The sequence below is a fragment of the Biomphalaria glabrata genome, chromosome 18 (genome assembly GCF_947242115.1).
Source record: "Biomphalaria glabrata chromosome 18, xgBioGlab47.1, whole genome shotgun sequence".
Lineage (NCBI taxonomy): Eukaryota > Metazoa > Mollusca > Gastropoda > Planorbidae > Biomphalaria > Biomphalaria glabrata.
The window spans coordinates 15,323,780-15,340,106 of NC_074728.1; the positions used below are offsets into that span (position 1 = coordinate 15,323,780).

Consider the following 16,327-nt stretch of genomic DNA (forward strand, 5'->3'; position numbering starts at 1 on the left):
CATAAATACAACAGACAACATAAAGAGTTCATTCAGCGACTACACACAGGTATCTTGGTGCATTTCATGTTCCCTGATCAATGAGTGGAGGTGATAGGAGTCTGACCGAGTGAGGTACGAACGAGTTTTTGTACCGCTCCGTTCTTGTTTTGATTGACAGCAGTCACCCACTTCGCGACGACCTGACGTAGTTCTGATGGAGCGGCTGGCCGTTGTCTTCCAAGATTTTTTCGATATTTCATAGGCACTTTTGTTCAAAAAGTTCCTTTAATTGTGGTAATGTTGTAAGTGTAATTTTTGATGCTTTTTCAATGATGTTTTCTAGACGTCGCAAGAGTTTAGATGAGGCGTTGCCTTGCCAACAGGTTATTCCGTATGTTAGCAGATTTTGTATAGTCGCGCCGTAAGAGGTCTCAAGGATCTTCTTGTTTAGTTTAAAGCTATTGAGTTTGTATAGAAAAAAGAGTCGCTGGGTCCATTGCATCAGTGGATTAAAGATTTTCTGATAGGGAGAGAACAAACTGTAATAATAAATGGCTCTAAATCAACACAAATAACAGTAAACTCAGGTGTACCGGTACCTCAAGGAACAGTCTTAGGTCCAATACTATTTTTAATTTACATAAATGATTTACCAAATTGCATTACTTCAGAATTCAGAAGTCAGATTATTTGCAGACGATTGCATAATATATAGAACAATAAAAAAAAATAAGACACAGAAATTTACAAAAAGAATTAGATGAATTACAGAAATAGAAATCAAATTGGAGCATGTCTTTCCACCCAGAAAAATGTCAGCTATTAAGAGTAACAAAATAAAAACTAAAACAAAATAATTCCACTTATCTTATTCATGGTAAACCAGTAATACATGCTAAAAGCGCAAAATACGTAGGTGTTATAATAAATGAAAAACTGTCATGGAATCCCCATATTGATGAAACTATACCAAAAATCAAACAAGGCATTTGGGTTTATTAGAAGAAATTTCTATAAATCAAATAAGAACATAAAATAAAATGTTATTTAACCTTGGTTAGGCCAATAATAGAATATGCATCCTCTTTTTGGGACCCCTTAAATCAAGAAATATTAAGAAACTGGAACAAATACAAAATAGAGCAGTGAGATTCATAACAAACGCATATTCACATTTGACTAGAGTAACACCTTTAGTAAAACCACTAAATTTAGAAAGCCTTCAGGATAGAAGACTTAAGAGTAAAGTAGCAATTATAGATAAAACGCTGAACCATAATCTTCAAATACAAAAAAAAAACAAAATTTAATAAAATACTCCGAAAGACACAAAGATAATGGCACATTCCTCGTTCCCTATGCTAGGATAAATTTGTACAAAAGCTCCTTCTTCCCTAGTGCTATTAGAGCATGAAATGGGTTGCCTGAACTCAATTGTTCATGGCCGACGGCCGTACGTATACAATAGCGTGATGGTCGCTGACCATCCTCCATTTCTCTCCCCTCCCTTTCTCACTGTACATTTTATAATGCTACTTTCAGCCATCTCTCTTTCTAAATTCCATTTCTCATCATCTTCCGATTGTACTCAAAAACAATTTTACCAATCTGACGAATGCACCTCAGTCGAGGGCATCCATAAGATGCATGAGAGACATGTTCTAACTTTTCCGCAGCCTCCCTCAGGTGTCTGCCTATTTGACCGCCTATTCGGCATTGTCTGCCTACTTGACTATTTGACAGCTCACTTGTCAACCTGCTTGACTGCCTTCTAGATACTACACAACTATTAGGCACTACTTTCCCTTAGACCACGTGTCTATGCGAGACGTCATAACTTCGCCCTGGACCTATCCAGTTAACGACGCTGCCCACGGCAGATCAGCTCTGCTCGCAGCCCACTTGTGCCCACGGTAGCCGGCCACCCGCCCTAGTGTGCCCACAACAGATATCAGAACTTTGGATTGAGACTCCACAAGAACTTAATCACCGGCGACCCTCTAGCAGCTAGCAGCTAGAGCGCCACCACCAGCTGCAAGACCTTTATCCGGGAGCACAGACAGCTGCTGCATCAGTAGGACAACCAGATAAGTGCAGAGGGCAAAAGTGACATATACTCTCATTAAGTGCAAGAGTGATGATTAAATATATTATTGATATGAGATAGACGCAAATCCCCCTCCCCCAATTTTATTCTCCCTTGTACACTCATGTAAATAAATATCCATTAATTTTTACAATTTTGTATCTTTCTCCATTGATTGTTTTGTTGCGTGCCTGCTCCCGATATATCTCTGATGGCCCAGTGTGTGGCAAGTAAAAAATAATCATCCCTAGACACCTAACAAGCCTCTCATACACGTCATACATGAGGCCCGTCACCCCCCCCCTCAAAAGTTCTGGATCCTCTAGTGCGCCCATGATATGACATGCCACTAGTGGGCCGGGTTATATGGCGATGCTAGGGCCGATTTTGATACCCAGTCAGCCCCCGCTAGCGTCCTATACTCTTAAACGAGTAATTATTATTAAACAATTCCTCCTCTTGTTTCAACATGTCTATCATTTGTATTTAACGGTGCGCACCAGCAGAGTTACAACAGTATGGTATATAAATTTTATTTCGAAAATGCTCTAACAATTTTCTTTAAACTTTTAAGGTCTATGTAGGCCTATATAAATGAAAAAAAAATCTCAGCTCATTGGCCACATGGGTAAAACTCAAAGTCAAACCGTTATATAGTTTTGAAAATGTTTCATTAACGTAAAATTAATTTTGGCTACACATCTTTTTCTTTTAATGACGTCAAAGAAAAAAAACACCTTGATACCATGTCTTTTCACTGTCGTCACAGGCTTACAGCACTACACTAAACCATTACAAATTTGTAATGAATCAACAGACCTAATCAAACATTTGCGCACCAATATTATGTAAGCTCTACAAGCCTTTTTAACAAAAGTTGTAAAAAAAACATGCATAACATACTATATAAACAGATATTATTGTATTTTTATCTACTTTCATAATAAATCAATCTACATCAGTGTTTGTAATTGTGGTAGTCGTTCGACCACCATCACCTATCACTTATCACTATCTATTAAAACCACACACGATCTTTTGACCGTCTTTCTCCGTTCCTTTCTAAATTTTGCTTTGGATAGAATTCCATTCAATTACAGGCCTGTCCATTCTTTATATTGTCTTCCAATCGCTTCTCTTCGGATTGCATGCAAACTAAAATTCTAATGATGAGCTGAAAGGTGGTCGACGTAACAGAGCTGCCCAACGGAAACGCTTTAAAGACCAGCCTAGGCACCAACTTGCTTAAACTCTTGGAAGAGAGCACCTGGCAGCATCGGATTTCGAACTAGACAGATAGAGATCACTTACAAAGGCCGCGGGCAACACATTTGAGGGCAAAATAGAATCCGCTGCTGAGGACAGACGTAGACGGCGAAAAGATAAGCTAAATCAACCACCGGTGGAAATGGTTATGCCTGCGCTGTATGTGGTAAAGTATATATGTCGCAGCTGAGGCTGCGTAGCCACGGGAAATAATGCATTCCTAATTAATCTTCGGACTAGAAGACAAACCTTATTATTATTAAACAACGAACATTAAATTATGAAATAAAAACGTCTTAGAGACAGAAAAGCTATTTCTATGTTATCAATCATAGATATAGATTTTAATAAATTTATTGGGCCTTATTCATAATTATTTATATTACTGTGACCAAGACAATGTCTAGATCTAAACTTGATATAAATTCTAGTTGATATATATATAGTTCATCCATTATGGTTCGATGATGACCACTTTGTCATCCAGGGGGCTGAGGGCTTTGCACTGGGTTAGGGTTAGTTAGAGTGGCTGGTGAGACCTATGTGAGCCCAGAATGTTCGGCCGCACACTGGGCAGGTTATTCCAGCTGGAACTAGTGACGTTTGTCTTGCTTTTCTTTTCTGGCGTTTTTCTTCTGCCAGCGTTGTTCTTTTTTCTTGTTCTTGATATAGAATATAAGGCTAAGCACTGCGCGTTACAGTTTACAAACTGTGTTTTTTATTATAATGGCAGGGCTAAAGTTATAGTTCCACTTTACCATGGCTTGCACGAGATAGTGAGATTGTGGTCAACAGGTACACGTGATTGTGTGTAAGGGTAGATGAGATGTGAGATGAGATTTTTAGTTTTTAGCAATATTTATTTTGTTGTTTTTTAACCCTATCTATCTATCTATCTATCTATCTATCTATCTATCTATCTATCTATCTATCTATCTATCTATCTATCTATCTATCTGTCTATCTGTCCGTCCGTCCGTCCGTCCGTCCGTCCACCCACCCACCCACCCACCCACCCACCCACCCATCTATCTATCTATCTATCTATCTATCTATCTATCTATCTATCTATCTATCTATCTATCTATTTATCTATTTATCTCTTTATCTATTTATCTATTTATCTATTTATCTATCTATCTAGTTATTCATCCATTCACGGTCTAAAAAAGTATGTTAGTGGAATCGTTAAAACACTGGCCGTGTGATAGAAATTGCAAAATAAGGAGAGAGAGAGGGGGGGAGGTTTCTGGTCCAACAATGCATGGCCTAGCTGTAGTAGCCAATCTGTCATGTGCTGACATAACTACTATTTTAACAGATCATTTTGACAAATATAAATGTTTTATAAAGTTTCCCTTGCTTTACGTATTGATAATTTTAATAAATACTATTCTTTGTTATTTATTTGGCCATGTCGTACCTATACATCGTTCAAAAACTGTTGGCATATTGAATTAAAAAAAACAACAAAATGTTCGATTTCAGAAGAAATCATATATATTTCTTTTTCTAAATTTACAAAAACAAAACAAATGATTTATTAATCAAATAAATTGTCTCATACGTTTAAATTGCTTATCAATAAAATTATTTAAACTCAACAAGTCGGGTGTCTCGAATGTTTGCGAGATATTATCTATCAAATTCATACGTCTGAAGTATTAAACTGGGAATATCGTTTTCCTAATATCAAAAGTTACTTTCTTTTTGACACAGCTACATACTACATCTCTACAAGGTAAGAGGCTTACTCCTATTGGTGTGGTTAATCTTTCAAAACTGATTTCCACAAAATTTATTGAACTGTGAATTCATATCTTGTCAGGCTCTTTAAGAAGAAAATTGGGATTTATGCTTAGAAAACACTGATTAAAGTAAAAGAAAAAGTAAATGTGCCTACTGTGTTACTGTGTATGAAATGTGAATTTTGATTAGTTATCGTTTACTATTGTCTGGTGTTATTATAAAAGGAAGAAGTATACTTAATGTATGCATTAAGGCAGCATTTTCTATCTGAAAGCTCATGTGTTTAACTAGCGCCAAGCCTTCTCCTAATAAAGCAATAAAGAAATTTATTATAATATATTGTGTTACTACCAAGCCTAAGAGAAAAAACACACGCCCTAAAAATCTGTTAACTGTGACCAAATTTTGAAAATCTGTTTTTTTAAGAATAAAAAACATCAAATTAAACAAAGCACGATCCAATGACATATATCCAAAGATATAAGGGCCAAAAATGATTGTACCAAACATAGAAAAAGCAAATAATAATACAACCACTATAGCTATATAAGCTGCGAAGTCTGCACGAATGGTATGAATGGTCTTTGTGTAGGTCATCAAAAGAGGATTGAATCTGTTAATAAAATAGAGAAAAATATATGACTATGACTGATAACATTTGTTGTATATATTTGTTTTGTTTTTTTATTTACCTACTTATGCTATTATGATAATTGTAAGATCAATCCAACATTGTTAGAAACAATATTCAAGATATACTGTCCAATCTATCTAAAGATATATGGGAGGTGGGATTTTGATTTATTTATTTTTTTCTTAGCATATATTTAAAAAAAAAAAGAAGTAACATCTTAATGTCCCTTTACTGTATTACAATGACAACAGACAGGTGGTGTTTGAAATATATGAATAAATATTGATTACATAAATGAAACAAGTGAGCATTGGGTCAGGTCAACTAAAAAAGAATTCCTTCCAAATGGTTTAATAATCCTCATCGTTTGCCTTGAAGTAGGTTTGTGTGGGACTCTGATCGTTTTCGCTTCTGGCTTTGAGGTTTACTCAGAATGGAGAGGGATTCTAGCTTCGTTGACCTTGGCTCAGGATGTATGACTATTGCTTTGGCGGCTCTAGATCTAGCTGTAAAGTGCTCCTGTCTATAATAAAAGTCCACCTCTTTTCTAATATTGTCATCTTCTGCCCTGATTGTAATCAAAACCCTTTATTTTATCAATCTGACGTATATACCTCAGTTGAGGGCATCAATATGATATCTATCTATCTATCTATCTATCTATCTATCTATCTATCTATCTATCTATCTATCTATCTATCTATCTACTATCTATCTATCTTTCTTTATACACTACTCCCCCCTCCGAAACACACACGTAAAAAAAGCTTTGACAACTTTGACTATTTCATGCAAGCATACTATGAAATATGGATGACTGCCTGATCGTGAGGTAACTGTCTTAGGATATGTGGACTCGTAAGTCCCGGGTTACAGGTGAGCTGTGCGAAACGCACAGGGTGACATTCATCATACTTTAGACACAAATACACATACACAATATGCATCATTCTTCTTTAAAGTTATAATAAATACCATGAACATAAATATCACCAAAACACTTCGCGCCATAACGTCCACTGCGCCAAAACGTCCCCTGCGCCAAAACGACCATCGAACCTAACTAGCTGCGACAAAACTTCCTGCTTTGGTATACACATAAGGTCTTAATATCATCGAGTGTTACTTTTATCAATATTTATGAAATGCATAAGGTTTTTAAATAAATCATTCGTTTTCCGGCAATACATTTTTTGAATGCCACTTTGTTGAGGAAAGAAGTAATACCAAAGAAAGCAAGGTTATAAAGACAGTTTGTGTAGAAACACAAACTCAAAATCGGACCCCGAAGTGGTCCACCCAGTCAGGTAAAAAGGCAGGTTTCAATATTTCTCAGTAAGAACATCAGAATGAAATTCTATCAAAGACAAATGACAGAGAAGAATTGAGAAAGGTTGACAGATCTTGTGTGGTGCCCGAGCTGTCCAGCAGACCATAGGATAGGTGAAAGAATGTGAAGTTAGATGTGAACCTGTCCTAACTGAAATATAATATAATTGTTTATAATTGATATAGTTGTTTTCTAAAGGGTCAATCTCTGAATACTCAAGCAAAAAACATTTCTGTAAAACAATTTCCTTTAGTTACTATTTGCAATATGCGGGTGCGGTTGCTCTACAATTCCCGCGATAATATGTACAACTACTTATTAATTGTTGTTTTAAGTTATGTCCAACTTATATGCATACTAAATAGATTTTTTCTCTTAAAAAAAAAACAAACAACATTTTAACTCTATTTATGTAAAAAAAAAAAAAGCATTTCTCTCTTACACTACAGTTAATTTTCTAGCAAAAACGTTAGAAAATCTAATTATCGTTAATATTATGTTCCGATTTTTAAGGAAAAAAACTTCCTAACACCAAAGTAATCTCTCCACAAGGCTATTTATGGTACATTTAATTTTCATACTAGATCATCCCATAAATTTAATGAACGGTATTTGATTTATCCGAGATTCTCTTTTTCTCTCTCTATCTATATATAAGCATCGAAACACTCTATTATAGATACTTAAAACTATTGCGATGTTTCGGAAGGGAAATTAAATTTTAATCAGATTTTCAATAACTTTTAGTCTTTTTTTTTTCGATATTAACATGACGGACATAACAAACAAACAAAAATGCGTCTTTAATCCTTATATATATTTATACATATACAATACATATACATATATATACATACATACATATTTAGTCTAACTAGCCCATTGTGTTGTAATGCATTTTTTTCTTTGTAGTTAATTATTTAAATGAAATGCTAAAATGACGGTGCACCAATCTATATGAGCCCTCGAGAGCCTACTCGTATTGATAAACATATTTTTAGTCTCACTAGGCAGTGTGACGTAGTAGATTTTTTTCCTTTGATTTATATGAAGTTAATTCTTTAAATAAAATGCTGAAAGAACTCACTCGGAGCACCAATGTCTATGAACCCTCGACAAACTGCTCGTATTGATGACAGTTTTTAGTTTAACTAGGCCTCGTAATCTGACTCGTATTTTAAAACAACATAATAGCTAGATTTAGATCTAATCTAGATTTTTTACACTAGATCTAGATTTTTTTTACACTAGAGCTAGATTTTTTGAGTTTGAGTTTTTGAGTTTTTGGAACATCGGCACAATTTAGGTCATGTCGTGCCTGTAATCGTTCAGGGATTACTCTCCCTTCATATAACCAGAGCTAAATTCCATACAGTTAAATCTTGGTCTAGTTTAGAATGTTTGTTGTTTTACATGTTTCGGATGTTCCTTTAGAGTTGAAGTCCAAACCTCCCACAGGACGATGGGGGATGGGCAGGGTTTGAACCTGGGACCATCGATAAATCCAAACGACAGTCCAGCGCGCAAACCGCACGACCAGGCAGTCATGATTTAGACTAGAGACAGATCTATAATTGCAGTTTCTAGACTTAAAGTGTAGATTTTTATTTCCAAATGTATAGATCAATATGGCAATGTTATAAAATACTATAACTAATCTACTATTTTAATTAAATATTAGGCCTATATTCAGTCTATTAATAGATTATCTAGGCCTTTTTTTTTACATAAATCTTATCTAAATTACATCTACATTATTCCACATTTATATTTTAGATCTAGATCCAGTAGAAATAGATCTTAAGAATGCTAAATCAGAAGTTTAATTTAGGTAGATCTACATCCTCATTCTAGTTCCATTTAAATGAAAATGGCAATAACTCTGTTGGTAACTGTGCTGGAAAATCGAGCAGACGTTGCCGAACTACAAACTCAATGCCTTGCTCTTTTCTTTTTTTTTCAATTACAAATCAATTCCAAAAATTTTCTAAAATAGCTCGTCTGACATATTTTTTTCTTCTGTGCCAAACCCACCACAGAAACTTGTTATCAGAAGTAGGATCAGGAAGAGATCATATGGAGTCTATGAATCTGCTTCCAAACAAAGGGAATAAAGAAAGTGAAAACAGACGGTAGAAGTCCACACGTAACAGTTGGTTTATCTCTCTCTCTCTCTCTCTCTCTGCACTTTCAAATATTTTCTATTATTGTTTTCGTTTTTAGCGGCCCCCGAAAGAGGAAAAGACGCTATTAGTTTTGTGCGAAATGTCTATCCGTCTGTCCGTCCGTCCCGTTTAGATCTCGTAAACTAGAAAAGATATTGAAAATCCGACATCACAATATTTTAGACCATTTAAAGTTCTGATGCAACGGCTACTTTTTTTTCTGAAAGCAAAAAATCTAATTTTTTAAATCTGTTATGCAAGCAGTTTTTTAAAGAGAAAAAGCTTATTAGTATGCATTATAAGTTAGACCTAATTTAAAACGAATAGTAATCTTGTGAACATCATTTTCCTGAACATTTTTTTTTTATTGCGGACATTTTTTATTTTTTTATTATCTTTTTTTTGAAAAAAAAAAAAAAAAGAGGATTCGAATAAGAGATGGAGCCTTTTCAAAACAATTAGATCAATTATAAGACATCAGTTAGGCCAGGGGAGTCGCGGTGGCTGAGCGGTTAAGCGCTTGGCTTCCGAACCAATGGTCCTGGGTTCGAATCCTGGTGAAGACTTGGATTTTCAACTTTGGAATCTTTGGAAGCCTCTGAGTCCACTCAGTTTTAATGGGTACCTGACATTAGTTGGGAAAAAGTAAAGGCGGTTTGTCGTTGTGCTGGCTACATGACACCCTCGTTAACCGTAGGCCACAAAAACGGATGAACTTAACATCATCTGCCACAAGGTCTAAAAGGGGAACTAGTTAGGCCAGGTTCACATCTAAATTTACATTTACTTTCACCTATTCTTTGATCCGCGGGACCGTTGGGACACTACACAAGATCTGTTAATCTTCTTTCTCAATTCTTATCTCTCATTTGTCTTTGAAATCATTTCATTTGGATGTTCTTTCTGAAAATATTTAAGCCTGCCTGGGTGGACCACTTCGGGGGCCGATTTTGAGTTTGTGTTTCCACACAAACTGTCTTTTGTAACCTTGTTGTTTTTTTTTGTTTCAAGGTAGTTGGATATAGTTTAGTTTATTTTAAGACAATTTGCTTATATTCTCTAAATTTTGATTTCATTTAGCTTGAAAATGTTTTGTATTGAGTTAGAGCTAATTGCTATTTGGTTACTAATTTTGTATTAGACCTTCTTAAGACCTGTAGCCAGATGGAGAAAAATATGGTGGAACTAAGTGCAGTGAATTGGAGAGACTTGGTCCCACGTGCAGTGCAGGAGAGCCGGAGGGAGTGGAACGTGTCACAGTTGATCTGTTGACTCGTTTACAAGCTTATCTGGAAGCATTGAAACTGGCCTGCCAGCGCCCTGACTTCATCATAGAACCTACTAGAAAAATAAAACAGTTCAGTGAGGATGGCAGGAATGACGAGTTTTCAATAGAAGATTTCCCCCAAGAGATAGAGATTTGTGGGAACTCCGTCCATTCTTCTCGCGTAAAGAAAAGAGAGCAACCATCCTTGCAAACATAAGTGGCCCGACTAGAGTAGAGGAAGTGAATCAGAAGCTCTGCTTAATGCTCGCGTTTGAAGTAATCGTACCGGTGTGAGAGGCAGATATTACATTTCTGAGGTCACAGCAGAGAAAAACTTGTAATGAAACAACAAATACTAGTATACCAATAACATGGCTTTATTCGACAAAATTTGACTACAGTGAACATAGCTTGAATTTTCCCATCGACTATACACGGAATTTTCAGCGGCCACCAGACAGGAACAAAGAGAAGGCATGGAATTTTTCAAGGAAGAAAGACTGAGGGACCAATATGCCTATGGAGTCAGTGATCCAGAACTTCGTAGAGAGCTGTTTAAGTTTATAGCACAAAATCCCCAGACAAGTTTTTTAAAAGTTACGAAACTATGCGTTCAAGATAGAGAACCAGAAAGAAGAGACGGCTCGAGCCCAAGAGCATTGATCTGAAGTTCTCTTAGCTAAATTGGACAAGTTAGAGAAGCAACTTGAAGAGATAAAGGGGTCCGGGTATAACAGTCTGCCGAGTTCAAATAACCCACTATGTAGTCAACAGCATAGTCAACGCAAACCAACACGAAGCCACCAAAACAGAAATCGACCAAATGCACCACCGGGTCTTGTTTGGACAGGGACGAAGAAAGGATTTCCCCCTTGTACTGATAACGGATCACAAGTCTGCACCAATTGCTGGGAGGCTGGATATGTAGGGCGTCAATGTCAGCCATCCCCACAACTCACGGGTGAGGTTTAATCTGTGTGCAATAGTGAGCCCGTTGTTTCACAGCCAACCCACGAAGTAGTGCAACGAACCATAGAGCAGCAAGCTAACACAATTTACACTACAGGTGCTAGTCAATTCATTCAAGCAAACCCCATATTGAGAAATAATAACTTTAAGGCAAACAAGACCAAGCGTGACAAATTTCGGAAGCCACATAGATTAAAAAGAAACTACAATGGCTTTGTATGGCTACAGGTCTTTAGTGTACACTAAACTTATCTAAATTAACCAAAAGTTGCTTTTGTCATTTATTTCTTCTGTGCCAAACCCACCACATCTAGTTTTACACTTTATCTTTATTTAATGATGTCAACAGATATAATTTAGTGTTATATCTCTAACTATTTTGTATATATAAATAATATATATCTAGGCCAGATTTACTCAACATTTCACATTTTGTTGATATTAGCAACGAATAAAGCCAATACATGATAATTTTCTGTACATTTATAACAAAAATGATTAATTATTAATGTTGAAACATTATTTTTTTATGAACTGTAAATCTTCCTCTTTGATTTGCATCAATCACTTTTACATAATACGTTTAACAAAATTGGATATACTTTCACATGACCCTTTAGAAATAAAAAAAAAATACTTTGTTACACATTAACATTTCATTCACATAGCGATATCAATTATTTTTCTAAAAGTTTGAATAACAGAACATCTTATTGACCCATCTCAGACATTTTTCTTACAAATAATACATTATAACTTTAATAAAAAGCATTTTTCTATAACAACCCTTGTGTTGCTAATGAGCATTTTCGCTCATTCTAGAAGACTACGCACACAAGGCGAAATCGTTATTTTATGCGTCTTGTTCTGTTTAAAATGGGGAGCGTGACAATGATTGTTTTTAAAATAAAATGTACACACTCTTAAAGAAAAATGGACATGCTTTTCTATGGTGACATTAAATAAAAAAAGTGCATATCTTTATAGTAAAGCAATTCAAACTTTTTTATTTAAAAAAAATTATTTATATAAAAACAATGTTAATCAATTAGCTATTAGTACCATTTTAAAACAAATTTAATACATTCAATAATTAATAAGCTTATTGCCCTTAAATTCACTATTATAAAATATCGATCTACATCTATTATAGTAGTATCTAGACCGTAGATCTAGTTTCAAATATATATAGGCCCACAAGCAAATTATTTTTTATAAAAAAAAATGGATTTAGGTCGATTAGCTATTTTATTAATAGCGCCATTCATACTATTTTTACATTCACATTCGCTTTACTTATAACATTATTATTTTGTTTAATTGTTTTTTGTTAAATTGTTTCTAATACACTATATCAGTGACTATATCAGTGACATGCAAATATAGCTTTCCATAATGAGCCGTTTAACCTTTCTACTTGAGAGTTCCCTCTGGGATTATTAGGGGTCGTCCTGCTTGTGGCCACCCCTCTCTCGTGTAAAAATTCCTGCACCTCTCTTGACATAAATGAGGTACCTCTATCAGAGTGTACATAGTCAGGCATTCCGAATAGTTCAAATAAATTATCAAGACATCTGAATACTGTTGAAGCCGACATATCAGAACAGGCGTATGCAAATGGGAATCTTGAAAATTCGTCAACTATGGTTAGCAGGTATGTGTTCCGAAATGTAGAAGGGAGCGGTCCTTTGAATTCCATACTTAGTATCTGGAAAGGCTGCATCGCTTTAATTAGAGTTCCATTAGAATTACTGAAATATCTGGGTTTTACTTCGGCACAGATTCTGCACTGGTTGACAACTGCCTGACATGTTCACAAAAGAAAGGTAATTTTTTCGTTCGCACTAAATGCCATAGTCGTCTTGTTACTCCCGGATGTTACTTGTTACTCCCGGATGGAGCAGTTTAAATTCATTTCGACTTATAGCTGACAGACACCCGTTTCTAGAAAACGTATCAGCTGCTACATTGTGTTCCAATGGCAGTCTCCACCTTTGAAATTTCTCATTCTTTATTTTCCCTTTGCTGTTTGTCATACATGAAGGCCACAGAGCGTTGGCAAGGGTAAAGCGATTTCCTACTTAGAAGTGGTGCCATTTCCTTAAAGATTATACAATGGCGTAGGCTTCTTTTTCTATTGCTTTTGGAGAGTGTTCTTGAAAAGAACGCAACGGGGCGGCCATCCTGGTTGAGGGTGGCAGCTATTGCAACATCCGAAGCGTCAGTTTCAACCGTCAGAGTTCGAGTATAGTCGATGGTGAAGATGGCAGCATTCTCCAGCTCCTGCTTTAAATCGTTAAGGGCTGTCTTTACTGTTTCTGAAACATGGAACGAGATGTTATTTGCCAAAACATTTTTTGTTAGAAAAATTTGGGATCCACTGCAATTAGTACACCAACATGCCCTCGATTCGTTTTTGTGAGCGCATTTCATGAGGAGGAGGAAGGTTTCTTAAAGCCTGGAATATGTAAGGGTCTGGCTTGATTAGGCCTTTAGAAATTTCGTATCCCGATAGGCAAACTTTGTCAGTGGCTAACGTACTTTTGTCTTCATTAAATGTGATCCCATACTTTCTAGAAGCATCTAAAAATCTTTGCAGATTCTCATCCTGCGACTCTTTATCATGACCACATACAGTTACATAGTCCACGTATGCAAAGGTGTCCTGCAACTTTTCATTCTCAATAATCAGATTTATTGTTCTCTGAAAGCATGCAACTCCGATGGTAACACCGAAAAGGATGCGACAGAACTGGTAGAGTTTGTCACATGCCTCAAATGCAGTAAACGGCCTTTCCTCAGTCTTGATTGGTATTTGATAGTAGGCACTTTTGAGGTCTAGAGTACTAAAAACGGAATAGTTGGATATCCGTTCTACCAGTTCATCGACTCGGGGCATTGGGTATGCATCCAGTAAGGTGAAGCGATTTATTGTTTGACTGTAATCAATGATTTTCCTTCTTTTATATCTCTCGTTTGTTGTCACGAGCACATAGGCTCTCCAGTGAGACTTTGAGGGTTCATTGATTTTGTACGAGAGGAGTTTTCTAACTTCAGACTCAATAAATTTGTTATCACCTGTTGAGTACTTTTGGGACTTAGTAGCCACCGGTCTGCAGTTAGAAGTTAGATTACTGATTAGGCTAGGTATTACATCAGAACACAGTCCAGCAAGTACAGAAAGTTTGACCTTTTCGTAATATTCTCCCTTGTACTGGACATCGGCAAAAGTATGTCCTACTGTCTTTTCAGAAAGATGTGTAGTGGCCATGAATATTCTGTTTGTAGAAGGGCGTACTGGCTATTTTTTTCTCTTGCCAGTGTCTATGAGAGCTTGCAACACCAACCCGTTGACGTTCACTTGGGCCGTAGACTGTGTAAGCCCAGAGAAATGCGTTGATGACAAGGTACATGGAGTTATCACACTGGTCAGTGATATTTAGCTGGCAGCTATGGTGGCTGTTGTTTTCCTTGATTTACAAACAGTTAGGAAGTGTCCCTTTTACCGCACTGATGACATAGTGCATTTCGAGCAGGGCATTCAGTCTTAGAGTGTCTCCTCCTACCACAGAGTAGCATAGCGACTTAATGGCATTCAATTCCTGGTCTTCATTAAAAATGGATGTTTCTAGACGGGAGCGAGTTGGCGTTTTGATTACCCCACAAGAGATTTCGTTCATTGAATTGTAACCTGCTCATGCGTTGTGGCTGTTTCTAACACTCTAGCTTCGTCATAAGCGCTTTGTAGAGTAAGAGATGTCTTTTCCAGTGTTGGATGCCAGACCAGTTATAAAGGCGTCTCTAATGCAAATGTCTCTGTGCTGTTCTGCAGTTACTTCTTTAAAGTCACAGTCCCAGGCCAGGTTTCGCAACTTTAGCATGAAGGACTCTACCGTTTGGCCCGGCTGCTGTTAACATGTAGCAACCAAATGTCTCGCGAAAATATCATTCTTTACCTTAATATAAGTAGTCTTAAGTATGTCTATGGCCATCGAATAGGAAGATACATCACTGATGAGCATATATACCGTAGCAGATACGTGATTTTTCAGAAACTTTAGTTTAAAGTCTTCGTAAATATCCTTGGTGGACGAAAGAAAATTAAATTCTGAAATGTATCATACCAGTGAGTCCATTTTTCTGAGGCCAAAGAAGCATTAGGATCAATGTCCAACTCTTTTGGTCTGAGTAATTTATCCATTTTAGATTAAGAAATCCAACACTAATCCAGATACATAATTTTGTCGAATAAATTGTAACTGTAACTACAAATAGTAGTATACCAATAATATGGATTTATTCGACAAAATAAGACAACAGTGAATGAAACCAGCACGTCTCGTATAACACGGATGCAGTACTATACACATACACACACTGGACACGAAACACAAACTGGACATGACCTTCTGACACGCTGGACGCACACAGAAAATCAACTCCATTACACTACAGTATAAAACGATCACAGCAGATAACACGATTACTGTGTGCGCTGATGTTAGGCGTAAAGGATTATTACTCTTTTTTAGCGGCCCCCGTAAGGGGAAAAAGCCGCTATTAGGTTTGTGCAAAATGTCCGTCTGTCCGTCTGTCACACTCAGATCTCGAAAACTAGAAGAGATATGAAAAATATTATTTCTTCATTAAATGCGGCTTGAAAAGTTTAGGTGCAACGTCTACTTTTGGTTTTCTAAAAGCAAACCGTTTAATTTATAAAATTAATTATGCAAGCGATTTTTTCATAAAAATACACCAATTCTAAAACAATTACGTAAATGTAAGGGAGGCAATGTTACAATATGCTAACAAAGATGGACAATTTTTGTGTATTTTCAGTATCACTAAGTCAAATATATTTTTAAAATGTACAGGAAAT

At 36.3% G+C, this 16,327-nt stretch overlaps 1 protein-coding gene across 3 annotated transcripts in view; it reads right to left on the reverse strand.

The window, feature by feature from the left end:
- Positions 1 to 4,816: 4,816 nt before the first annotated feature.
- Positions 4,817 to 16,327, reverse strand: part of LOC106079668 (polycystic kidney disease protein 1-like 1) — a 360,015-nt gene continuing 348,504 nt past the window's right edge. For 2 of the 3 annotated variants that reach the window (XM_056017219.1, XM_056017218.1), the window contains one exon: positions 4,817 to 5,696. In XM_056017219.1, the coding sequence (XP_055873194.1) occupies positions 5,273 to 5,696 (424 nt within the window). In that variant the 3' untranslated portion in view covers positions 4,817 to 5,272. Of the gene's footprint in view, positions 5,697 to 11,983; positions 12,063 to 16,327 lie in introns of those variants that run through there. The other variant, XM_056017220.1, reaches the window with a different exon arrangement.